This window comes from Passer montanus, unplaced genomic scaffold (assembly GCF_014805655.1).
Source record: "Passer montanus isolate IOZ18808 unplaced genomic scaffold, ASM1480565v1 scaffold120, whole genome shotgun sequence".
Classification (NCBI taxonomy): domain Eukaryota; kingdom Metazoa; phylum Chordata; class Aves; order Passeriformes; family Passeridae; genus Passer; species Passer montanus.
In genome coordinates, this window is record NW_024358723.1 from 980,031 (window position 1) to 1,007,029 (window position 26,999).

General features: G+C 47.6%; 1 protein-coding gene across 2 annotated transcripts in view; it reads left to right on the plus strand.

Annotated features, from left to right (window-relative positions):
• Positions 1 to 26,999, plus strand: part of MDGA2 (MAM domain containing glycosylphosphatidylinositol anchor 2) — a 185,897-nt gene that overhangs the window by 100,564 nt on the left and 58,334 nt on the right. For both annotated transcript variants that reach the window (XM_039698117.1, XM_039698118.1), the window contains 2 exons: positions 1,924 to 2,193; positions 16,879 to 17,208. In XM_039698117.1, coding sequence (XP_039554051.1) covers positions 1,924 to 2,193; positions 16,879 to 17,208 — 600 coding nt within the window. The remainder of the gene's footprint in view (positions 1 to 1,923; positions 2,194 to 16,878; positions 17,209 to 26,999) is intronic.

Here is a 26,999-nt window from a genome sequence, read left to right on the forward strand (position 1 = left end):
CGTCCCCCCACCTCAGGACATTCCATGAATATGATGTTCCCAGTTCTCCCAGTGCCAGGACAGATACAAAGGAAGCTCTTCCCATATTTTTTTGTTCCCGCTTCCAAATGCAGACAAAGCAAATTCCTCCTGGGTGAAGCCCAAATGAAGCAAACTCTGATTTTATGGCTGATTCTTGTATTTGCCTCTAGTGCTTGGTTTGTATTCCTTTAATATTGAAATAAGATTCCCATCTAAAGCAGAACACCCGGGAATATCTCCCTGTAATAACAAGGATGGGGATGTGATTTTGGAATGTAACATTTTTATTGCCTTTCCCTTTTTATTACCACATTTGCTGGCATTCTTGGCCCAGAATGTCAATCCTTCACCTTCATTCCTGGGGCTTTTTTTTGGAGTTGCTTCTTTTCCTTGCTTAGCAATGGATATTTATACAATGGTTCATCATTTATGCAGCTTAAGGGATGTCTTGGAGCAAAGCCTGGATCCAGCAAGGGTGGATCCCTCACCACAGGGGACATAGGATGTCACAGCTCAGAGTGTGATTTTATATTTATATTTATATTTATATTTATATTTATATTTATATTTATATTTATATTTATATTTATATTTATATTTATATTTATATTTATATTTATATTTATATTTATATTATTCAGTATATATTAATATTATTTATATCTATATTGTAAATATGTACATAATTTATATAACTTATATTTTATTTATATCTATATTCTACAATGAATTGCTGCCCTGACCCTTATTATTGAGCATTTGCTCCTCTTCTATCACATGGAAATATTAAATGGAAAAGGAGAGACAAGAAAAGAGAATTAAATTTAATCATGTCTTTCTGAGGTCAGCAGCATCTCCCCATCAACCTGTGCTGACTGCTCCCACTACACCTGGTCATAGGATATTATGGGAATTTTATGGGAATTATAGGAATTAGGTGTGAGCTGAAGGTTGTACATCCCAGAGAGGGAAAAATGCCTCTGTCTGGGATGGTTCAGTCTCTCCATGTGCAAAGAGATGATGTCCCAAGGGAGATCCCTCTCTGGATTCCAGCTCCAGGGATTCATCCCAGTTGGCAGCCAAGTTCCCAGGAGTTCAGTGGGGAGCAGGTGGATGGAGAGGGGTGGATGAGTGGCAGGATCTGACTTGAGGAGAACAGGCTTCCCATGCCAAACAAGTTGTTGACTCATTCCTTTTTCCAAGGTTTCCCATCCAGTGTGCTGGCACCTGTCCCACACATGGCATGTTCCATCCTAAATGTGGTTGCAGGGCTGCCCATCCATCTGTTTGTTCATCGTCCATCCGTCCATCTATCCCTGCTCCCATCAATCCATCAACCCTACCTCCATCTGCATGCCCAGGGAATGTGGCTGCCCCTGGATCCCTGGCAGTGCCCAAGGCCAGGTTGGACACTGGGGCTTGGAACACCCTGGGACAGTGGGAGGTGTCCCTGCCCATGGCAGAGGGTGGCACTGGATGGGATTTAAGGTCCCTGCCAACCCAAACCATTCCATGATTTTGTGATTCCATGGCTTTAACTCTCCCTGCTTTTCTTTATCTCCTTCTCCTTTCCTTACTGGAACAACCAGTCAGAACTGGAACAAGAAACCAGTGAGTGTCAGGACACAGGGAATGGCTCCCACTGCCAGAGGGCAGTGATGGATGGGAGATTGGGAATTAGGAATTCCTGGCTTGGAGGATGGGGCAGCCCTGGCTCACCCTGGTGCCCAGAGCAGCTGTGGCTGCCCCTGAATCCCTGGAAGTGTCCGACACCAGGCTGGACGGGCCTTGGAGCAGCCTGGGACAGTGGAAGGTGTCCCTGCCATGGCAGGGATGGGATGATCTTTAAGATCCCTTCCATCCCAACCATTCCCTGATTCTGTGATCTCTGTTGTTCTGCAGCATCCCCTTCCATCAAGCTCCTCGTGGATGACCCCATCGTGGTGAACCCTGGAGAAGCCATCACGTTGGTGTGTGTGACCACTGGGGGCGAGCCAGCACCCAGCCTGACGTGGGTGAGGTCTGCGGGGGTCCTGCCTGACAAGACTGTCCTGAACGGGGGCACCCTGACCATTCCCGCCATCACCTCCGAGGATTCCGGCACCTACAGCTGCATCGCCAACAACAATGTCGGCAATCCTGCGAAGAAGTCCACCAACATCATTGTAAGAGGTGAGTTCAGTTGGAAAACCATGGACTTTTCTCCTGGACGATTATTCCAGTCCTAATCTAGTGGGACAGCAACATTCAAGGTTCAGTGTTTGAAGTTCAACATTCAACATTCAATGTTCAGCGTTCAGTATTCAACATTCAACGTTCAACATTCATTGTTCAATGTTCAATATTCAGCATTTGTTGTTCAACGTTCAATGTTCATTGTTCAACATTCAATGTTCATTGTTCAGCATTCAACATTCAAAATTCCATGTTCAATGTTCACTATTCAACTTTCAATGTTCATTCAATGTTAAACATTCAATGTTCATTGTTCATTGTTCAACATTCAATGCTCAATGTTCAAAATTCAATGTACAACATTCAAGGTTTAACGTTCAACATTCAACATTCAATGTTCAACATTAATTATCCAATGTTCAACATTCAATGTTCAATGTTCAACAGTGAGGTTTTCCTCTGTTTCCAAATGGTCGCGGTTTGATTAAATCTCGAAGGTCTCTTTCAGCCTTGATAATTCTCTCAGTCTGGGATTTCTGGTCATTTCTAATCAGTTATGGGATGAATTAGTATTGGTTTCCAAGCCTGCCAGAGTTCTTGTGCTGGGATCAAAGCCCTGAGGTAGAACAAGGGTGGTTTGGTGCCTTTTTGTGTTTGGGTGATGCAGCAGCAGCTTTTCCATGCAAAGTGGAGAGAAATTGGTTTGCTCAGCCTGGAGGGGACTGAGGGGATGTGGTCTTCAACATCCTCCTGAGGAGCAGCTCTGATTGATGGTCCCTGTGACAGGGACAGGAACCAGGGAATGCCTGGAGCTGTGCCAGGGCAGGTCAGGCTGGAGATCAGGAAGGGTTCTTCCCCAGAGGGTGCTGGCACTGCCCAGGCTCCCTAGGGAATAGGCATGGACCTGAGGATGCCAGAGCTTCAGGAGCCTTTGGACAGTGTTGCTAGGGATGCCCAGGGTGGGATTGTTGGGGGTCTGGGTAGGGAACGATTTGGACTCCATGATCCTTGTGGGATCCTTCCAATTCCATGGTTCTATGAAATGATCACCAAAGGCCTTGGATGCATTCCAAGCTCCTGGAGTTCTCATTGCCTCCTTCACATCTTCCTTCCTCCTTATCTGAAGCGGTTCCTTCAGATGGGAATGTCCTCCCTGGAGGCTGGGAATGTCCTCCCTGTTGGGGAGCTTTAGATTGATCCCTGTGCTTTAATTCCAGGAAATATCAGGAGAAGTGTCTGTCTGAGGTGAAAACAAAAGAGGAGGGCTTGCAAAACAACTGCTCCCAGCTGGAGGGAATCTTTCCCTGCTCGTTTATTCCCTTCTGGAAAACCCCTGGGACACAGGCAGTTGGTTTGGATACACAGCTGGATTGGCATCATCAGAGAGGATTCACCTCCCTGAACCAAACACTTCATCTGAACCTCATTTTCCGCTATTAATCTGGGAATGGAGGTGAAACATAAACTCCGAGCTATAGGAATTTGAAAGAATAACCTGGGATTAGTCAGACTCAGGAAAAACTGATGGATAGAGAGCCAATGTGGGAATATTTCACGGGAGCCACAACCCCTGCTCACTTCGTATTACCCACCATCTCCTGCTCTCCAGCAGGATGAGGAATTAGGAGCTATTTCTGTCCTGGAGGTCATAGAGGGAGCATTGGATCAGCATGGATTGGATCAGGAGATGGGTGTGGATTTATTTGGAATATTGTGTTTGAATTTGAATTTCTGACATTTGGCTCTGAGGTTTTGTTGTCATTCCTTGGCTCAGGAATATGCTGAGATTTACATGGGGATGAGGTGGGGAAGGGGAATTGGGAGTGGAAAACAGCTTGGAATAAGGAAAAGGAGAGGAAGAACTTGTTGTGAAAAGAAACCTCAGTGTTTTAATTGACCCAGCAGACAGCACCAGCCAGCCCTGAGGAAAAGCCACATCCCTAAATCCCTGCAGACACAAATTCCATGAGTCATGGCATCATAATAAAAATAATAATACTATCCCCTCACGTTTTTATTTATAGAAGATGATGCCTGGGAGCTGCAAGTTGTTGAATAAAGTCTCATTAAAACACTCTAGGTGTTTTTGCTTTTCCCTCTCTGCTTTTGTGGCCCTGTTAATGCTGGGAAGGGACCACAATGAGAAGAACCCATTAAATAAACGAAGCTCAGCTCCTTCCTAGCCCCAGTTTTATTATTTCCCCCTTTTTATTTCTGTTAAATGGGAAAAACTCACCTTTAGAAGGAAAAAATTCTCCATTCCAGTCTTGGATTTATCTTTGCTGGAAGTGATGCCGAGTTGAGGAGTGAAATATGAGAGAAAAGCAGAGTTTAGGTTGACTTTGTGTGTTTATTTCTCAGCATTTTGCCTCATTTCTCTCTCACTTCAGCTCATTTTGCTGTTGTGGGTCAGGATTTTCACACAGCAGCTGAGGAGAGAAGAGAATTTGCTGGAAATAGAAATTTCCATGCCAGGCAGGAGAAGCATTTGGTAAATGGAGTTCCCATCTTGTGCCAGGTGCACCCTGAATCCCAGGATTCAACAATAATCTCCCAATCTGACCCAGAAATAAATCTTCTCTCAAAGCACCAGCAGAGCTTGGAGGAAATGTTTTCCCTTTAAATGTCTCTAAATTTCAGTGTTTTATCTGAGTGTGCCTTTGTTGTCTGTGCTTCATTCCATGAATGAAGCATCTCCATGATTTTTTTTCTGGATGTTTTCCTGGTTTTGTGGCTGCTGGCCACCCACACCTGACTCCAAAGGTGGAGAGGGACTTGGGACGAGGAAGCTGTGGATGTGTTGGAGGAGGCCATGGAGCTGGTCCCAGAGCTGGAGCTGCTCTGGAGCCAGGCTGGGAGAGCTGGGAGTGTTTCCCTGGAGAGGAGAAGGCTCCAGGGAGAGCTGAGGGTACCTAAAGGGGCTCCAGGAGATCTGCAGAGGGACTGGGGACAAGGCATGGAGGGACAGGAGCCAGGGAATGGCTCCCACTGCCAGAGGGCAGGGATGGGTGGGAGATTGGGAACTGGGAATTTCTGGCTGGAGTGAACAGGACAAGGGAAAATGGCTTTAAACTGGAAGGAGGGTGAATTGAATGGGATATTGAAAAGGAATTCCTGGCTGGGAAGGTGGGGGGGGCGAATTCCCAGAGAACTTGGGATCCAGGTACCCCTGAAAGTGTCCAACAGACAGGTTGGACACTGGGCTTGGAGCAGCCTGGGATAATGGGAGGTGTCCCTGGCCATGGAAAGGATGGGAATGGGATGGGATTTAAGGTCCCTTCACCCCAACCATTCCAGGATTCTCTGATTCCAAGGTGGCAGCTCCATCCAGTGAGACAGGAAAATGCTGGATAACATCCTTGAAGGACACCTGCACATCAGAACAGGACACAGGGAGAGCCACAGAAGCGTTTTCCAGGGCTTAAATTCAATGGCACTGACAGGGTTGGGAAGGGTGTCAGGCTGCGTGAAAATCATGGAACCACAGAATTGCTGAGGTTGGAAAAGTCCTCCAAGACCATCAAATCCAACCCTTCCCCAGCACTGCCAAGGCCGCCATGTCCCCAAGTGCCACATCCACAGGTCTTTAAATCCCTGCAGGAATGGGGACTCCATCCCATGCCTGGACATCCTGTTCCATTGATTCCCTCCTGAGGGACTTCTCCCATTCCCACCTTTTATCGGATCCTTCCTTCTTTGCCATTGTAACAGCAGCACGTTTTTAATTCCATTTGACTCTGCCTGTGTGAATTTCACCTTCTGGGAAGTGGAAACCTCATCCTCGGAGTTAATTTTTCCGAGGGGTGGGATTCCCTGTCAGTTGAAATAGAAAATAATGACCATGCTCAACAGCAGCACAAAAGCTCTTCCCGGACAAAAAGCACTCCAGGGAAATCCCTTTGTAAGGCCAGGATTGCTGGAAGTACCTCTGGGTTATTCCTTTAAAAACTGTGTGTGAACTGTAGGCATGGCTGCTAAAAAAAATTAAGGAATAAAAATAGAAGGAGGAAGCTCAGATTGGGAAATTAATGAACGTTTGTTGCTTTTTTAGTTAAATAAAAATTCTGGGATTTTGTTCTCTACACCTGCCTTCCTTCTGCTTTCCTGATCTTTATCCCAAAGCTATTTTTAGGAATTTCCCTTGGGGTTTAGAGGAATAAAGGATAAAATTAAGGCTGGTTGGACATCAGCACCTCTGGAATGTCCCCAGATTCCATCAACTGAAATGTGGGCAGGGCCCCCATGAGCTGCTGAGCATCACACCCTGGGAAAGACTCTGGAATTTTATCCCAGAGGTGGTACCAGGGTTTGGTCACCCAGCAGGTCACTCCTGGCAGGAGGGTGAGGGATGGCACATCTGGACTTGTGGTCACTGCCTGGAATATTCTGGGATTGGCTGGGAATTCTAATATCCTAAAATGCTGGATTTTCCATGAAACTGGCACAAAGATCTTTTTTTGATTCTTTCTTTCCTCTCTGTATCCTGAGAAGGACTCCCGGGAAACAGAATTGAATAAATTTTGGGATGTGGGTCTGGCATGTGTAGTCACTGCCTGGAATCATCTGGCACTAGTTGGGAATGCTAAAATCCTAAAATGTTCATTTTTCATGGAATTGGCAGAAGGGGTTTTTTTTCCATCCTTTTTTTTTTTCTTTGTATTCTGGGAAAAACTCCCAGCAAGTGGGGGAATGGAATAAAGTTATGGATGGGGGTCTGGCAAGTGTGGTCACTGCGTGAATCATCTGGGGTTGGTTGGGAATTCTAAAATCAAAACATGCTGGATTTTCCATGAAACTGGCACTGCTCATTCTTCTTTTCCTCTCTGTATCCTGGGAAAAGCTCCCAGGAAGCAGAATAGAATGAATTTCAGGACGTGGGTCCATGGTGGCCTTGGCAGTGCTGGGATAACACCTTGGCTTGATGATGTCCAAGGGCTTTTCCAGCCTTATAATTCTGATTTTCCATCTTTTTTCCTGGCTGGATAATTCCAAAGGCCTTATCAAATATCCTCAGGCATCTCCTCCATGGAGAAACGTCCTCTGTGATGGAATTTCAAAAGATTTTAACCAAGCAAACCTGATCTCCTCATCCACAGTGTTCCTACAGCCATAAATTCCCAGTGTGCTCCTTAAAAGTTTACAGCTCTGGGAATGAATGTGGGAAAAAGGGGAGCTTTGGAGTTGAATAAATCCATTTATTTTTATTATCTGCCACAGGCTCAGGCCCTTGAGCTCTTCCCAGGTTGGAGGGTCATGGATGAGTTCATAAAAGGCTCTCCTATAAAAACGGAGATGGTTTATTGATCCTTCTGCCCTTTCATTAGGACTTCCCAGAATTTTTTGTGAGCAGGAATTTGATTTTGAAGGGAGTTTGCTGCTCTGGAGGATATCATGAGGAGCCTGTTTGGCACCACGTGTGTGGAAGGATATATCAGAAGGCATTTCAGGAGATGGGATTCATCTGATCCCTCTCCTTGTCTTCAGGTGGACACATTTTTTCCCCATTTTGTCCTGGGGATGCTGGGGACAATGGCTGGATATGAGGCCAGGTGTGGCCAGGTGGGAAAGAGGCCAAAGACACCTGGATTGGATCAGGAATTGTGTGGGAGCAGGAGCAGGGAACGGATTGTCCTGACTGCCCCTGTGCTGGAAATGCTGGAGCACCTCAAGGGCTGTGTCCAGTTCTGGACCCCTCAGCTCTGAAGGACCTGGAGGGGATGGAGAGTGTCCAGGGAAGGGAAAGGAGTTGGAAGGGGGCTGGAGAATTCCTGAGGGAGCTGGGAAGGGGCTGAGCCTGGAGCAAAGGAGGCTCAGGGACCCTTGTGGCTCTGCACAGCTCCTGCCAGGAGGGGACAGCCGGGGGGTCGGGCTGTGCTCCAGGGAACAGGGACAGGAGCAGAGGGAACGGCCTCAGGCTGGGCCAGGGCAGCTCAGAGTGGCACAGCAGGAATTTCCCCATGGAAAGGGTGCTCAGGCCTTGGCACTGCCCAGGGAGGGTTGGAGTGCCCATCCCTGGAGGCGTCCCAGGAATTCCTGGAGGTGGCACTCAGAGCTCTGGGCTGGGGACAAGGTGGGCATTTGGCACAGCTGGGACTTGGTGACCTTGGAGCTCATTTGCAACCTTTCTTTTCCAACAGTGATCTCATGGTGTTTAGATTGGATATTTGGGGGAATTTCTTCCCTAAAAGGGTTCCCCAGCCCTGGCACAGGTACAGGGTGGAGTCCCTAACCCAGAGGGATTTAAATCCATGTGGATGTGGCACTTGGGGATATGGGGCAGTGGTGGCCTTGGCAGGGCTGGGGAATGGTTGGATGAACTTTGAGGTCTTTTCCAACCTCATGATTCCATGAATATCTGTCTTCTGGTTTGGAGTGCCCATCCCTGGAGGTGTCCCAGGAATTCCTGGAGGGGGCACTCAGAGCTCTGGGCTGGGGACAAGATGGGCATGGGGCACAGCTGGGACTCTGATCTTGGAGCTCTTTTCCAATCTCAATTATTCTGGGTTTCTACTGGAGACAAGGATAAAGGTTATTCTTACTCTTGATTGGCAGAAGTTATTAATTACTAAAGCTGATAATTGTTTTGGCAGGGTTTGTGCTGTACTTTAAATATTGTTTTAGATCCTGGCTGATAACACACGACAAGATCTGGGGACTTTTACCAACATTTTATTTTTGGCGGAGAAAAGTTGATTTTTTCCAAGTTTTTTCTCCTCTCCTAGGGGGAGGAAACCAAGAGAAGGATGAGCTCACAGTGGTTTCTTCTGATGTTCCAAGGTGTTTTGCTGTCCTTGAAATGTGTTTTAAGACATTTTTCCTGCTGCATCAAGCCACTGGGACTGGGATTTTTAGGTCTTTGCCCAGTCTGATAAATAATTTGGGGAATTTTATAAGATCCTGGTGTAGTTTTGAGGTACTTAAGAGTGGGATAAAAAGTGTTGGAGGGAAATGCATCCTATGTTGGAACAAATGCAGGCTCTATGGAGATCCTGAGCTCCAACAAAGCTTCTGAGCCACCCCAAAAGCAGGAATAGGGATAATCCAGTGTGGAAACCTTGGGAATGGGGCTTTTCTCTGGGACTGGGAGAATGGCTGAGTTTCATGCAGAAAGAAGGAAGATTTCCAAAGGATCACTTTGCAGCAGAAAAACTCAGCAAGGTTTTTGGGGTTCTTTTTGGTTTTTTTTTTGCAGACAGCTTTGGGACAAGAATGAAACATTTTAAAGGCCCTGGAAAACATCCAGCTGCAACATTCCAAGGATTTAAAATTTGTTTGGCAAGTGCAGAGCCCACTGGGGGTTGTGACAGTTTCTCTGAAGGGTTTCATTTATAGCCCAATCCTTGGCTGTCTTGTGACAAGACCCCTGAATTCCCATTTTCTTGTGGGATGGGGCAGCCCCGATCCACTGCTCCAGCCATACATCCATGTCCTGGCAAGCTGGCATTTTGGAGCTTAGCAATTATTTTGGCTTTTCCCCCCTTTTTCTTCTGCTTGGGGTTTTAAAAGTGGCAAAATTTCAGCTGCTAAGTTGTCCCTGTTTCTTCTTTGTCAAATTCCTGCCGTTTTTGTAATTTCACCCTCAGGTGAATATGTTGGGATCTCATCCATGATCCATCACCTATATCCCCTTTAAATCAGGGAGGAAGCACCTTTCCATCAGGAAAAATGGAAGGACACAGCAATTTTTGTCTCCAAACCCAGTGACACCACTGGCACAGCTCCTGGTGTTTCCTGGGAGCTGAGGGTGGGAGGTTGTGAAATCTCCATCCCTGGAGGTCTTCAGTTCTTGGAAAAGCCGGTGTGAGCTGGAGATCGGAGAAGGAACCTCCTGAGCTCAATCCCACCTGGATATTTCTTGGAATTACAGAATTATTTGTGCTGGAAGAGATCTTAGAGATCATCTATTCCCAGCCCCCAACGTCTTTTCTCCTGGTGCCACTGATTTCAGTAGAATCTTTCCTTCTAAAAGCCGTTAAAAGAGGAACCATGCTGAGTTCCTCCCCCTTTGATCTCGCCTTCATCTCTTTAACGGATCAGATCTGGAGCAAGTTGTAAACTGAAATTTTCATCATTCAAAGGAATCCAAACCTCCCCCTCCTTCAAAAGAGCAACTCCGAAGGAGCCGGGAGCTAATTAAGCCGAGCACACGGAAAAACAGGAATAAAAAATCCTTTTCTTTGCAAAATTAGCAGCGGTTTCTAAAAGCAGAGACAAAACCTGAAGTCTCTTCGTGGGATTTGCATTTAAATTGGAAGTGGGAATGCATCTGGCCTTGGAAGTGCCAAATAATTACTTGATATTAAAAAGTTTGGAGATGCTTTAGGAGAAGACGTTTGACATCTTAATTGTTTGGTGAGCTGCTAGAAGTTCAGGATTTTAAAATCTTCCAGCTCAAACTGTGTTGACAGGAGCAGAACGAGCTGGTGCTGAAATGTTGGGAATGTGGAGCTTTTTTTAGCAGGAATTAGCTTCAAGCCTGTCTTGGGATGCGAAGCGAACACTGGGGAAGCAGCATTTTCTCAGTTATCTCAGAGCCTTTTCCCCATGGATTGGAAGTGTTGGAAGAGGCTGCTCAGGGGTGGGATGGAGTCACAGTCCCTGGAATTGTGCCTAAAATGTGTGGATGAGGACAAGGTTTAGTGGTGACCACAGAGGTGGTACTCATTGATGGTTGGATTCGGTGAGCTCAGAGCACTTCTCCCAATCGAAAAATTTTATGATTCTAAATGCCCAGTTTAAGGAATTTGAATTTTGTAAGTGGTTCACGTTGGAGTATTGTCCCTAAAAACACAGACCATTCATTACATTACTCTCTTTTTTATGTTTTTTAACTATTTTTTATTTCCTTCCAACTCAGACTGGTCCTTATGACTGGCATTCCATCGAGGTCTGGGTTTCTCAGGACAAGGAAGGTGTGGATGTGTTGGAGGAGGCCACGGAGCTGCTCCGAGGACTGGAGCTGCTCCAAGAGCTGGGAATGTTCCCCTGCTCCAGGGGAGAGCTCAGAGCCCCTGGCAGGGCCTGAAGGGGCTCCAGGAGAGCTGGAGAGGGACTGGGGACAAGGCATGGAGGGACAGGAGCCAGGGAATGGCTCCCAGTGCCAGAGGGCAGGGATGGGTGGGAGATTGGGAACTGGGAATTGCTGGCTGGGCTGGAATTGCCAGAGCAGCTGTGGCTGCCCCTGGATCCCTGGCAGTGCCCAAGGCCAGGCTGGACACTGGGACACCCTGGGACAGTGGGAGGTGTCCCTGCCATGGCAGGGGTGGCACTGGGTGGGATTTAGTGTCTCTTCCAACCCAAACCATTCTGGAATTCTGTGCTACATTTTGGTTATGCTGAGCTGATATCCTCAAACTCTGTTTGGGGTGTGGTTTTGCTCTTTTATTCATAATGAAGTTTTACAATTAAGCCAGAAATCTATAATTTCCTCTCCATTATTTTCCTCTAATATTTTCCTGGTCCATGACAGCAAATGTAAATTTTTGGCAACCACAAATTCAAGCTTTTTTCCCATTTTTTATCCACAGAACAATGCCAAAATGTATTTTCTTGTAAAGAATGAAGTTTAATGACCGCACTGGGATAATCACCAGTGAAAAAGATCTTTTGGACAGTTGTTAAAGCGTTTGGATAAGAGAATTAAGGGAATCCTGGAGAACATTAAAGACAGACCCAACTTTATTGCCCACAGCCAAAATAAACAAAAATTTGGTGTCTCTTCAGAACTTGGGATAAAAACTTGGATTTTCCTTCTCTTGATTTGATAGCAGTGGACAAGTTACTGCCAAGACAGCAGGGAAGGATTTCTGTGGGTTTTTATTCAGTGGGAATGAGGGTTTTGGGCAGCTAATGGATCCTTTTAGGCTGGAATTCCAGACAGAAATAAATATGGATTGCGGGGCTCTTCCCATGTAGGATACTGGAGCAGATTTTGTGGTTCCATCCATTATCACATCATTCCAGGATGGTTTGGCCAGGTTGGATGGAGCTTGGAACAATCTGAGATAGTGGAAACTGTCCCTGATCATGGAGTTTGGACTGGACAATCCTTAAATACATTTCCAGCCCAATCCATCCTGCAATTCTGGGATCTTTGGCCATTTCCTTGCTGTGGCTCTGTAGTCCATTATCCTTAAAAAATAAGTGAAGAATCTTCCCCAGGATCACAAACTCCTTATCTCACATGTGAGAAGGAAACAGGAAGGGATCAGGAACACCTGGACACCAGGAAAGGTTTCTTGGCTTTTCTGACCCAGCTGACCGTGAGATCCAGGAGATCACAAAATTCCCAGTGATTTTGGAGGATCCTGGAACTGAGGTGTGGCTGGGCACGAAGTTATTGGAATATGGGAAATTTCCCACTCTGGGTGCTAAGGAAAAGGGCCAGGTTGGGTTCTGAGCTCTCCAAACCTCCAACATCTGCTCCAAGATTTTGCAGGGCTCCACATCTGCTGGGGTGAAGTTCTCCTCTTTCTCACTGTGAAATTGTTGACAAAAAACAAAGGGAAACAACCAAAATGACTCCAGACCTCCTCTGGGGAGGGTACAGAAGGTGCCTCAAGGAGCCTCTGGCTGCTCAAAGAAGGTTAAAACTAGAAATTTGGGGTTTTGCTGCTCCATGGTCCTGTTGTCACACATTAAACACGGACAGAACCATCAGCAACCACAAATCCAAGCACTCCCTGTGTCCTGAATCCACTTGGGAAGCAGACAGGGGTCCATAATTCTCATGTCAAAGACTAAAAATGGTGCAGAAAATGGTGCAGAACTTGATGTATTTAGGGGTGCTGTCTGAGCCATTGGAAATTGGTGAGGCAGGAGCATTCTGAGGCATTAAAGGAAAATTTGGGGTTGATCAGGGAGGGGGTGGGGAAAAACCAACTGAACCTGATGAATGCAAATAGGCCTTGCTTGAGATCCTGAACTGCATTTTATTACTTTGAAAATATAATTAATGAGGGAGGGCAGGGACTGTTTGTGAGGAGTTTGAGGACAAAAGTTGTTTCATCTCGGGCTGTTTGATCACATCCTCATTCTTTGGGGCCTCTTTGGAACGAGGCTGGCACTTTGCTGAGTCTCAAAGAACAGTTTCAGGTTTATTTGCACATTTGCTGCTCCTTTGGAGCTCCGTGGGCTGGTGATGTTCCCAAAAATCCACTGGGTTGGGTCTGCAGCAGCATCTCCCACATTTTGCTGGTTAATCAGAGAATCCTGGAATGGTTTGGGTGGGAAGTGGCTTTAGAGATGATTCCATCCACCCCTGCCATGGCAGGGACACCTCCCACTGTCCCAGGCTGCTCCAGCCCCAGTGTCCAACCTGGACTTGGGGACTGCCAGGGATCCTGGGGAAGCCACAGCTGCTTTGGCAATTCCAGCCCAGCCAGGAATTCCTTCCCAATATCCCATTAAACCTCTTTAAGTTTATAACCATTCCCCCTTGTCGCTGCCTGTGTAAAAACCCCATAACCTTTAATTTCTCTTTTATTTCTGTGTCTTGCCCCATGAAAACTTCTCAGTGATGTCTAAAATGTAACTGATACCACAGAGACAAAATCATTGGTGTGGCTCAATTTTCTTGGCATTTTGGAATGCCCTCCTGGAAACAGAGGTCCAGGAATCTACAGCTGAGGAAAAGCCAAGCATTGTTTTATGGGATTGCTGGATGGAGGAAATGATACAAAAACCCTTTTTCCTTTACCTGGTGGGTTTGTATCCAGCTCAGATCAGGTGTTCCCAATGTGGTGGAAATCAGGATGCTCTGAAGGGATTTTGGAGACCTCATCCAGGGTCATGGAATGGTTTGGGTTGGAAGAAACTTAAGGACCATCCAGTTCCAACACCCTACTCCTTGCAAGAAACAGCTTTGACCCAAACTTTGAGGATCTGCTCCCTTTTCTTACCTTGGAATTTGTGCTTTTACACAAAGGAAAGTTACCCTGACTTCCCTGCTAGACTTTGTTCAGTTCTAGGCAGGAGAAACTGCTGAAAATTCAGAAATAAAAATAGTTTATTGAGGTTATGAGCAACTAATTTGGGCTGAAACGTTGCGTTGGTCGTGCCCATCGAGTTCTTTTTTGGTTTTCCCCTGCCTGAAAAGGATCTGCATAAAATATTGAGGGGTTTTTGTGTGTGTAAGCATTGTTTGTGCTGTTATTTCCACACAAAAAAAGAGCTCAGCTCGTGCCTCATAGTTTAATTCTGTGGCAGTTTCTAACTGGTTCATCCTCGTGATTCCAACTTGGTAGTGCTGATTCCTGGGAATTGGCTGAGAATTTCCCAAGGGAAGGAGAACTGCTCGGTAAAGAGAAAGTGCAAAAAATTCCATCTTGATTAAAGCCATGAAACTCCCTTAAATAAATATAAGTAAATGAATAATGTAAATAAATTAAATAATTAATGAATAAATAAAATCAACCAGTTGGATACTTTAAGATGTGGTTAGAACTGAGGAGCAGCATCCGAAATGACGCTTTTCCTAGAAAAATACCAAATTTTCCATTCTCTCCTTAAAAATGTTGCCTTCCTTAGTGGAAGAAGCCTCTCCTACCCTGTGGGACTGAGGGTAAATAGCTCAAATTTAGGCTTTCCCCCCCAGTTTGAAAAGACAACCAAATAAATAAATAAATAAATGTAAATTCTTTTCTGAGCTCTGGAAGTGTTAATTCTTTTCCAGGTGGCGGGAGTGCTTGTTCAGCGTGGAATTTGTAAGTCCCAAAGTTTTGCTCTGTTCAAGGAGCTACTGAATTACGAAAATTGAGTCTGAATTAGCAAAATTGAGTTTGAATTAGCAAAACTGAGTTGGAATTAACAAAATTGAGTCTGAATTAGCAAAACTGAATCTGAACTCAACATTTTCACCACTCGTGGATGGAGCAAACAGACTTTTTAATATGTCTAAACTTGGAATCTCTAGAATTTTCCAGGGCCTGAAGGGGCTCCAGGAGAGCTGCAGAGGGACTGGGGGCAAGGCCTGGAGAGACAGGAGCCAGGGAATGGCTCCCACTGCCAGAGGGCAGGGATGGGTGGGAGATTGGGAACTGGGAATTGCTGGCTGGGCTGGAATTGCCAGAGCAGCTGTGGCTGCCCCTGGATCCCTGGCAGTGCCCAAGGCCAGGCTGGACACTGGGACACCCTGGGGCAGTGGGAGGTGTCCCTGCCATGGCAGGGGTGGCACTGGCTGGGGTTTAAGGTCTCTCCCAACCCAAACCACTCTGGGATTCTGTGAAATGGATCCAGGACAGAGGGAGTAGGGAGAGGAACCCAGGGAATTGTGAAACCTCTCAGTAGAATTTGCCATAAATGGTGGATATCACAATTTATCTTTTGTACTTCTACCCAGCCTGGGGATTTGTACAATTTCTAACCAATATTTTCAGTTTGGGACCATCCAGATGGAAAAAAACACTTGGTAAACCCAAAAGCATCCTTTGGCACATCTCTATAGGGGAAAAAAATGGATTTTGGGATTGTGTCAGGAGCATTTTATATTCAGTTCATCAAAAAAATCCCTGTCCTTGAAAGGTTAAATGCCTGATCCTGAAGCATTCTCCCCAAAAAATAATCAGGATCATCCCAACCCTCAACTGATGTTAGTGGGGGTGGAGTTTTGGAGAGTTTTAAGTTCATTTATAGAAAATTGAGGGGAGTGAGGTGCAGGAATATTTCACTCCTGGAGACTGAGGACGGAAGGCCAGGATAAGAGGCTCCTTTGTGAGGAAGATGGTGGGAAATGAGGTTTTCCAAATCTGCTGTGTGAGGGATAACCTGTTCTGGGGGTTAGCCCTCAAAAAATCCCCCTCTGGAACCCTGAGATTTCCTTATCTCTGGTGGGAGGTGGAGAATTAATTGGATTTGTATTGGAAGCTTGGATAGTCCTGGATGCAGGAGAGATTCCAGATGGGTTGGAGGTGACCCCAGTGGCTGCATCAGTGATTTTAGGGTGACATTTCCCTTTTTCTGGTGCTTTGACAGGACAGGGATGAGGAAAAGTCTGGAAATCCCTCCAGAGATGGAAAACAACCCCTGAAATCTCAGGAACTGTTTTGATTGGCAGCAGCTCAGCTGATTTAGGTGCTGGTACTTCCTCTTTTTCGTTGTGGAGGTGACAGCGTTTCACACCTGCCTTATCTATGATGGAATTTAATCAGGATTTCGGATCCTAGGAAAAGTAATCCATGTGTTTAACATGTTCTTTGGAAATTCCAAGGGTTGGGGTTAGGAGTTCCACCAAAAAATCCCAGAATTATTGGGGTGGGAAGAAACCTTCAAGTTCATCCTATTCCATCCCATGAGCAGGGACACCTTCCACTATCCCAGGCTGCTCCAAGCCCTGTCCAACCCGGCCTTGAGTTTTTCCAGGGATGGAGCATTGGCCCTCTAGGGAACCTGTGCCTGTGTTTCATCCTGAGAATGAAAGAAAAAAAACCCATAAAATCATATAAAATTTCTGCATGATATCTCATTTATTTCCACACAAACAAAAGCTCAGCTTGTGCTTCAGAGTTTAATTCTGTGCCAGTTTCCAGCTGGTTCATCCTCATGATTCCAAGTTGGTGCTGTGCATATTCCTGGGAGTAAAATCAAATCCTGTGGCTGCTGCCCCTTTAAAAATCAGATTTAGGCCTCCAGCAAGACCACATTTCTACTCTATGACATAAAATTGCTCCTTTTTTTGTGTTGCAGCCTTAAAAAAAGGACGCTTCTGGATCACCCCCGACCCGTACCACAAGGACGACAACATCCAGATCGGGCGGGAGGTGAAGATCTCGTGCCAGGTGGAAGCCATCCCCTCGGAGGAGCTCACCTTCAGCTGGTTCAAGAACGGGCGGCCCCTGCGCAGCTCGGAGAGGATGGTGATCACCCAGACCGACCCCGACGTGTCCCCCGGCACAACCAACCTGGACATCATCGACCTCAAGTTCACGGATTTCGGGACCTACACCTGCGTGGCGTCCCTCAAAGGAGGTGGCATCTCGGACATCAGCATCGATGTCAACATCTCCAGCAGCACGGGTGAGGAGCAGCATCTTGGGGGAGGCTTCCCAGCAAATTCCAGGGGCTGCAAGGAGCTGGAGAGGGAATGTTCTTCAGGAGCTGCTGGAAGGAACGGGGAACAGGTTCACACTGAGGGGAAATTTAGGTGGGATGTTGAGAACGAATTCCTGGCTGGGAAGGTGGGGTGCCCAGAGCAGCTGTGGCTGCCCCTGGATCCCTGGCAGTGCCCAAGGCCAGGCTGGACATTGGGGCTGGAGCAGCCTGGGACAGTGGGAGGTGTCCCTGCCATGGCAGGGGTTGGAATGAGATCAGTTTTAATTCCAAACCACTCTGGGATTCCCTGAGCCTCAATCAGGGGCTGAGTTGCTTTGGTCAAACAGAAACGTGAGGAAGCTCCCGGTTGGATCTTTTTTGTTCATGGAGGTGCTCCAAGGCTGGAGCCCCTGGAGCCAGGCTGGGAGAGCTGGGAATGTTCCCCTGGAGAGGAGAAGGCTCCAGGGAGAGCTCAGAGCCCCTGGCAGGGCCTGAAGGGGCTCCAGGAGAGCTGCAGAGGGACTGGGGACAAGGGATGGAGGGACAGGAGCCAGGGAATGGCTCCCACTGCCAGAGGGCAGGGATGGGTGGGAGATTGGGAACTGGGAATTGCTGGCTGGGCTGGAATTGCCAGAGCAGCTGTGGCTGCCCCTGGATCCCTGGCAGTGCCCAAGGCCAGGCTGGACACTGGGACACCCTCTGACAGTGGGAGGTGTCCCTGCCATGGCAGGGGTGGCACTGGATTTAGTGTCTCTTCCATCCCGAACCATTCCACGATTCCATGATTTTACTATCAGGAAAAGAACTGAGAGGATTCTTAGAGGAGAAGAGCCAGCTTTGGAATGATGGATGAGCATTCCATGCAAACTTTGTCACCTGCCTGCCCAGGTGGAAAAAACAGTGCTGTGTCATGCATCCCATAACTACTGAATTCCCTGGACTTCCTTGGGAATCCTTGGGAAAACTGATGGGATTTCCTGGAAACATCCATTAGTTGGCCATTCCTATCAGCTCACCCCAGTTCCTGCAGGAAATGATGAATTCTGTCACCCCTTACACTCCCTGTCCTGGAACACTCCAGAAAATCAGGAAAGGGGGAAGAAAATGTGGAGTTTGGGCTCAGCATCCTAAAAGGAATTCTGCTCTTGGAATGACTTCATTACCCAGCCAAGTGGAAGCTGAAATAGTTGCAGTGCTTTGAAGGTCATTACTGATTCATCAAGATTCATTACTGCTCTGCTAATTAGGAACAGAAGGCCCAGGCACAAACACATTTCCCAAATGCCACGACTTGCAGGGGTTTATTAACATCCCTCTGGATGTCTGTGATGGGGGGGAATTTCCTCTTCCTGGTGTTTGTGCGGCTCCTCCTGGAGCGGGGCAGGAGGAGCTGTGTCAAATCCTAGGGAAGGAGGAAATCCATGAATTGTCCAGGAGGTTGGGAAGGGACGTGTGGCTCTGGAATTGCCCTTGTTTAGCAGGAATATTTTTTTCCCTTGACATTTTCAGCAGGAAAAATGAGGATTTATGTCCTGAGTATCTTATATAAATGGACCTGAAGTAATCCCCTCGCTGCTCCCCCCATATCTCAGTAAAATAGGTCAGTGAAGAGTGGGAATCGAGGCTCAAACGTGGAATATCTGCCCTAGAAAAGCCCTGTCATCCATGAAACCCACCCTGGGCAAATGTTACTGAGAGCCAGGCTGGGTTTTTCAGGATATGTGAGATCATGCCATGGAAACCTGGAGGCAGAAGATACTAAAAAAGCAACAAGATGTTTAAAAAGCAACGAAAGCCTCAATAAAAGTAGGTTTGTGGTAAGCGAAAAAAAAAGAGCTGGATTGGAGGGTGTCAGCCTGTGCAAGGGATTTTTTTTCTCTGCCTCCAATATTGGATTTAAGCAGGAAGAATCAGCTTTGGGATTGGGATGGTTTCTTCTTTTCATGACACTGTTTTTATTCCTAAAAATCAGCATTTATCCCTTCTGGCTCATTCCCTTTCCACCTTTTCCCTGCAGACATCATTGAGCAGGGAAGAGACTTATTATTTTGGGGTATTTTCCTTTATTTTCTGGTTTTGCTGTTCTGAATTGCCATAGGAAGGTCTGGAGGAAGTGCTGATCCCTCATTTCCTATGGGAGTCCTTCCCTGTGGTTCATTCCCACCCCGTGTGGTCACAGCCAGATGTCCCACATGGAAAAACATCAGACAAATTCCTGCTCCTGGGATGTGCCTGAGGATGGGCTGAGCTTGTACCTGGAGCAGGACACAGATTTTGGATGAGCACAGGGCGGTCTGGAGGCCTCCAGCTCTCATAGAATCATGGAATTATGGAATTGTGGAATCACAGAATCATGGAATCATGGAATCATGGACCTATGGTGGTTGGAATAGATCTTTGAGTTAGAAGGTCCACCTTCCGCTGTCCTGGGTTGCTCCAACACTTCCAGGGATAAATTTGGCTTTCCAGAAGTTCTGCTACATCCAGGCAGAGAAATTCTTGGAGAGCTGCTCCGTGTGAGTCTCTGCAATATGAAAAGGGCTTCCCTGTCAAGCTAATCAGCTCTCCATTAAATAATGAATTAATTAAAGCTCCAGGCTGCTGTTCCAGGACCTGCAGCCTTGATCCCGTGGTGCCACAGGAGTCCTCTGGTCATCCTGTTCCTGCTTTGATGAGACATAAAAGAAACCTTGATTCCAGTTCAAAATGTTTATTGGAATCACAGCCGTTGCATAATGAGGATGTGGGGTTTGGGAGGTAATTAGTGGCTAATTAAGATATTTGTAAACCTTAAGCACCGTCCAGAGCAGTCGTTGATGGCAGAGGCCTTTGGTTATTGCAGCAAATGGATGGGTTTGGTGAGCTGTTATCCTTGGAATTTATCTTGGGAAGGAGCAGGGAGCAGAAGGGACAGAAAAACACTGTATTTTGTTACAAATCTCTGTCTTTTATAGTTCTGGTTTTGTGCTTAATATGCAGAGTTTTTCTTGTTAATTCCATCTTTGGGAGCCCCTTCCTGTCCTGCTCACAATCCCTTGTGGAATCTGATTTCTCTGGGACAAATCCACCCTCCACAGATTGATTCCAGCAGGATTTGGGAGCTGGCACCCTCTGTGTGGCAGAGTCTCTTTGTTCTTCTCCAGAGGGCTGTGGATGGACTCCTCATCCCGTGGTTCTCCTCATCCATGGATGCTCCTCAGCACGGCTCCTGCAAAAGTGCTGGAATTAATTTCCCTAATTTCCCGCTGGCTCTGCATGTTCTGGGTTTTAAATGTTCCTCTTTCCTCCTGCTGCAGAGCAGGGTGGTGGTTTAGGGCTTGAGTGCTGTGTTCCAAGCACTGATCTTGGAATTATTTCCCTGCCTGTGCAGAATTTTTGTCCAAAAATCAGGATCATCCCAACCCTCAGGACTGGACCCTTTGTCCATGGCCTCACCATCGCTTCAGGGTGAGAGGAAACAGCCTCAGAGGTGGTTTAAATTGGATCTTAGGAAAAATTCCTTCTCAGAAAGGATGGAAAAGGCTGTCCACAGGGGTCCCCTTCCCTGGAAATGTTCAATAAATGTGTGGATGTGGCACTTGGGGCCATGGGTTGGTGGTGACCATGGTGCTGGTTCATGGTTGGACTTGGTGATCTTGGAGGGCTTTTCCAATTTAAAGGATTTTGTGATTCCATAAAATCCATGGTGGATATTGTGTCCTCATGTGCAGTTAGGAGTGGTTTGTGCCCCAGAAAACATGGAATTTCCCCTTTGGAAATGGGACCTTGCCTGCAGGGTAAGAGGAACTGGAATGACAGGAAAGCACCGGTGAAATCCAGCCAGGAATTCCTGACAGGCCACTCCATTTCCCTTCCACACCAGGGCCTTGATGGACCCTCTTCCATGGGGATGAAAGGGTAAAGGAAATTCTCCTAAGTTTTCTTGGCTTCAGCTGCTTTTCCAATCATTTTCCTGGATCAGCAAATCTCCCCTCGGGCTCTTCTTTCACCTCTGGGTCCCTTCCAGCAGCAGCTCCTCGGTGTTCCCCAACATTCCTCCCAAAAAACCAGAGCAGCTGAGCAGTTCCAGCCTCTGTTTGCAGACAGAAGCAGCATAATTATCCCTCAGGAATAATTATCTCTTGCTGCCCTTCCCGGGCGGAATGATCTTGCTCAAATCTGTTTTGTGCCCCGGCTCAGCCCTGTCTTAACTCCAGCATCACGTCAGGGCATGAATCATGAGCTGGGCCCAAACTGCAGCTCTCAGGCACAGGATGATTAATCCTGGCCACTCAGCCCTTCAAATTCATAAATATTGCAGAAGTAGGACACACAAATAACTTCGTTCTCCCTTCCAGCCGGCACAGCGTGGATTCCTCAGTATTCCTGAGCCAGGCTGGGTTTGAATTCCTTGGATAATGTGAATTCCAACAGCTCCTTGGAGAGATTCTCTCTGGGTGATCTCCAGTTTGGATGATTTCATGATGTGCTGCTCAAACACTCCTTTGCTGTGCTTGATCCTAATTATTATCCTAATTAGGATGAATCGTGTGGAGCAGCCAGGCCACATTATCCCAGGACTTTTCCCTGTTGCTGACAGGGGTTGCTCCAAGGAAATGTTTTCCTGAAGGTTCCCAAGGACACAGAAGTGACAGCAGCCCCCAAAATCCACAGGGAAGAGCTTAGCAGTTGTGAGGCCGCCACTTGTGGAGGCTCCTTGTCCTCCTCTGATTGTTCTGGGATCATGGAATGCTTTGGGAAGGGATGTTAGAGCCCATCCAGCCTCCGTGGGCAGGGACATTTTAATGGGATCCGAGCGCCTCTGAAGGATTTCTCTGTCTGCAGCTTCTTGCCTCTGCCAACGGCTCTCTGGCATTTAATTAATCTGTCTGATCCGTTAATTAAGCTGGAATTTGATCCATCAGGACTTCAAAGAGCTCGAGTAGAACTAACAACACCCAGAATACACAAGGAATAAACATATAAGGCTCAGGAATTTAGTTTTTTCTTTTTTTTCCTCGGAAATAGCTGTCTTGTCCTGTCTCTGTTCTCCTCTGGACCATGCTGGATCATGGATCCTCTGGAATTACACTGGAACTGCCACAGGAGAGCAGCTGGAAGAGTTCCTGTCTGGTTTTACACTCTCCAGCTGCAGGGATGTCTGTCTGGGGAGCAGAACAAAAAATGAGAGGACAGGAGAGCAGTGACCTCCTGCCACCTCACCTCGTGCTGCATCAGCAGCCCAGGGAGGCCGAGTTGTCTCAGATATTTTATTTAAAACCAGAGTTGGACAGAGATCAGCAGAACCTGCTCACCACGGGCCACTGCCCACTCACAGGGTGACAATGTGGCTTTAAATCGGTGTTACTGGAGTGTCACCAAGGCTGTTTGTTCTCCAGGTGCCACCAAAGCTTTTTGTTCTCCAAGTGCCAACACAGGTTTTTGTCCTCTGTGTTTCACCAAAGCCTTTTGTTCTCCAGGTGTCACCAAAACTTTTTGTTCTCCTGGTGTCACCCTCCACTTCAGGAAACTGCTGAGGGTGTGAATTTATTTTAAAGCCCCTTGGTGCAGGAATAAGGGACCATTTGTTGTTTCCATTTAGGATCAGGAAAAAGCGTGGATACGTCCTTTTCCAGCCTGGGCAGTGGACTGTGGGACTGAGGGAACATTTCTTGTTTCCATCTTGGATTTAGGCAACTTTTCATTCTGCAAAGCAGGGGCAGAGCTGCCCTTTCCTTGGTGCAGCCTCTGGAGCTGCAGGAGCCCTCGGGAAGAGGCTGAGCCCTCCAGGGCTCTCCTTGTGCCACAGCAGCACCTGCTGGGAGACAGCAGCTGGCACAGCTGGTGACAGCCTGGCACCGCTGGTGACACCCTCCCCAGCGGCCTGCCACCGCGCCCTGCCCATCCCACTGGCAGCATCTTGGCTGGCCCATCCTTGGTTCATCCCTGCTCCTTTCCTGATGGATCTGAGCCCCTGGACCAACCTTTGCCTGCTCATCTTTGCACAAGTGGTGGAAAGAGAGGAAACGGCCTCAAGTTGTGCCCGGAGGGGTTTAGGTGGATATCAGGGAGAATTCCTGCCTGGAAAGGGTTCTTCAGCTCAGGGCAGGGGTGGTGTCCCTATCCCTGGAGAGGTTTAAAATCCTTCTGGATGTGGCACTTGGGGTAGTGGTGGCCGTGGGACAGTTGGACTCAATGATCTCAGAGGGTTTTCCAACCTGAACAATTCCATGGTTCCCTGTTTCTAACCTTGCTCATCCAGACTCACCATTCCCTGCTCTGGGGTCTCCTGAAATCTTTGAGGAAGAAAAAAAAAATCCAGTTTTTATTTTCATCTCAATTCTTTTGAGGTGGATTGCTCATGGAGACAAATCCCACGTGCCCAGGCTGCTAGTGCTTGCTGTGTCACCATTCTCCAAAAAAAGGGATTGATTTTTTTCAGCCTGTTGCTAATTCTAGCTACATTTGCCAGTGGAACAGACAGCTCAGAGATAATTAAATACCTGTGAGGCTGTGACAACAAATAGCCGGGCTGGAAAGGGGAAACCCTGCCAAAAACCCTCCTGTGCAAAGGTCTGCGGCTTTTTCTCCCCCTAATTAAAGAGTGGAGAACCCCCCTAATTAGAGAAATTAGAAGGTCTAAATTTGAGGGAGTTGGAGCCATAAATGAGGTGGGGACAGAACAATTCTTGGTAGGACCTCACTGTTCCTCAAAAGTGACCCAGAGGTGCAGCCAGGCTTTGGATTGATGGCATTGTCCGTGGAATTTTTCATCCATGAGCAAAGGTTTGGGGCTTTTCTCCCTCTAATTAGAGAGTGGAGAATCAGGATCTGAATTTAGGGGGATCTGGAGCCATAAATAGGGTGGGGACAGAGAAATTGTTGGTAGGACCTCACTGTTACTCAGAAGTGACCCAGAGGTGCAGCCAGGCTTTGGATTGATGGCATTGCCCCTGGAATTCTTCATCTTAATGGACGGCCTTGTCTCTCCTGTCCCCTCTGCTGTTTCCAGGAACAACACGAATAAATCCCAGGAACCACAACGAGCTATCAGCTGCCTCGCAGTGACAGGCACTGCAAAATGCCACGGGAGACGAGGAGTCAGGGATTTGAGGGGATCTTTCCATCTGGGACACTGACAGAGCCTTTCTTATCAGCTGTCACCACCCTCGTGGTGGTGCTCCTTATCTCAGCGAGGTGCAGCTTTTTCTGCTGTGCTGTTATCTCTGCTTTTTCAGGAAAAACTGGTGGGAAAAGAGGGGGAATTATTGCACTTGCATAGGTGATTTTTGTCATGGATCTGCTTTTTTCCCCCTCCCAAAATGGATGTGCTTCCTGTGTTTTTCCCAAGTTCCCTGACTTGTCCCAGCTGGAATGGCTGATTCCCAGGGTGGGATTGGAGAGCTCAGACTGGGATTGCATTCCCAGGGTGGGATTGCATTCCCAGGGTGGGATTGGAGAGTTTAGACTAGGATTGCATTCCCAGGCTGGGATTGGATATCTCAGGCTGGGATTGCATTCCCAGGCTGGGATTTGACAGCTCAGGCTGGGATTGGGTTGCTCAGGCTGGGATTGCATTCCCACGTTGGGATTGGATAGCTCAGGCTGGGATTGCATTCCCAGGTTGGGATTGGATAGCTCAGGCTGGGATTGCATTCCCAGGTTGGGATTGGATAGCTCAGGCTGGGATTGCATTCCCAGGTTGGGATTGGATAGCTCAGGCTGGGATTGCATTCCCAGGTTGGGATTGGATAGCTCAGGCTGGGATTGCATTCCCAGGTTGGGATTGGATAGCTCAGGCTGGGATTGCATTCCCAGGCTGGGATTGGACAGCTCAGGCTGGGATTGGATTCCCAGGCTGGGATTGCATTCCCAAACTGGGATTGGATAGCTCAGACTGGGATTGCATTCCCAGGCTGGGATTGGATAGCTCAGATCCTTTGCTGTCACACAGCCTGGAAACCTTGGGATCTGGAAGAGGCTGCCAGCACCACATGTCCAGGGATAACTCCATGGACAATTCCCACGGGGAGAACTCCCATCCTGGCCCAGCTGGGGCTGCAGCAGAGCTGTGTGGGCTGGGACAGGGCTTTTCCCTCTGGATATTGGGATCACAGGGACCTCAGGATATCAGGGATCTCATCCCAGGGCTGACAGCTCAGGCTGGGATTGGATTCCCAGGCTGGGATTGCATTCCCAGGCTGGGATTGGATAGCTCAGACTGGGATTGCATTCCCAGGCTGGGATTGGATAGCTCAGATCCTTTGCTGTCACACAGCCTGGAAACCTTGGGATCTGGAAGAGGCTGCCAGCACCACATGTCCAGGGATAACTCCATGGACAATTCCCACGGGGAGAACTCCCATCCTGGCCCAGCTGGGGCTGCAGCAGAGCTGTGTGGGCTGGGACAGGGCTTTTCCCTCTGGATATTGGGATCACAGGGACCTCAGGATATCAGGGATCTCATCCCAGGGCTGTGACACCTGGGCTCTCATGGGCAGTGAATCCCTGAGCCAGGGCAGGCTGTGATTCCCAGGGAAGCCTGAGGAGCCTTCAGCTCCATCCAGCTGGGAAAGGCTTGGATCCCAACAGCCAGGAGTAGATCCAATGTACAGGCTGGAAAGGACAAATCCAGGGCTTTTCCTGATCCACACTGGGCTCTGCCACATTTGCCCTCAGCTGAGAAGCCACAAGCCAGGTGAGCTGGAAAATCCAGGAGGAGGTTCCTGGCTGCAGGCAGGCACATTTCCCTATAAACTGTATTTTCCTTCTTGGAGCAACACCTTTCTCTGCTTTGGTCCATGATTTCACAGTGCTCCAGCTCCCCCGGGAATTTTCCTGTGCTCAGAACCTGCTGTGGCACAAAACCACATAATTGAGAATTAACAATGTTTTATTCATACTGGAAATGTTTTATTAAGCAGTTGTTGTTTATTTCTTTTTAATTTTTCCTGATTTTTTTTTTTTCAAGTATAAAATATTTTTTCCTTCCCTTCCCTGTGGAAAAAGCTCTTCCCATGTCTGCCTGTCCCACCTGACAGGAGCTATTAAAGCCTTCAAAACAGCTGAAAGCAGCACTTTGGTTCCTGCGAAAGCCCCAGATTTCAACTCTGATTCCTACCAGGCTTGTCAGGGCGGGAGACAGGGAGCAGATCCCAGGGGAAAGCTGGAATTGCTTCTCACTGGGACGAGTTTGTTGTTTCTATCCCTCAGGGACTGAAAATTGCTTTGGAATATTTTTCCTGCAGACAGGAGGGAGGTGCAGGCTGGGCTTTGTCAGCCCTGGCATTCCAGGAAAGGAGCTGAGGGAAGGACAGGGAGGAGAGGAAAAGCTCTTGCAGGGACTCTGTTCCCATAGGGAATGTCTGTCCCTGCTTCAGGACAGGAGATCCATGAGGAAAGATCAATTTTCAGGAGGCAACAAAGGAAAAGGAGGGTGGACAGTGATTTTCCATCTCTCCACCCACACCACAGCATTCCAAGTGTTTTCCAAGCAAGGCTGGACACCTCCCACTGTGCCAGGCTGCTCCATTTCTCTGGATTTGCTCCCACACATCCACATCCTTATCCCGTGTCCTTGGCCGTCACCTGCTCACTGTGAGGTGTTCCTGCTCCACGGTCTGCTAAAACAATTCCAGTATCCCTTTTGGAATTGTTAATGCCAGTCCCCATGGAATAAACCCCGCTTTGATGAACCCCCCGTGACAGACCCCAGCTGCATTTCGGGGTCAGGCCTCCAATGCATTTGCCACAACCTTTCCTCATCCACAGCCATTTATCCACAGGCTTGAGATGAT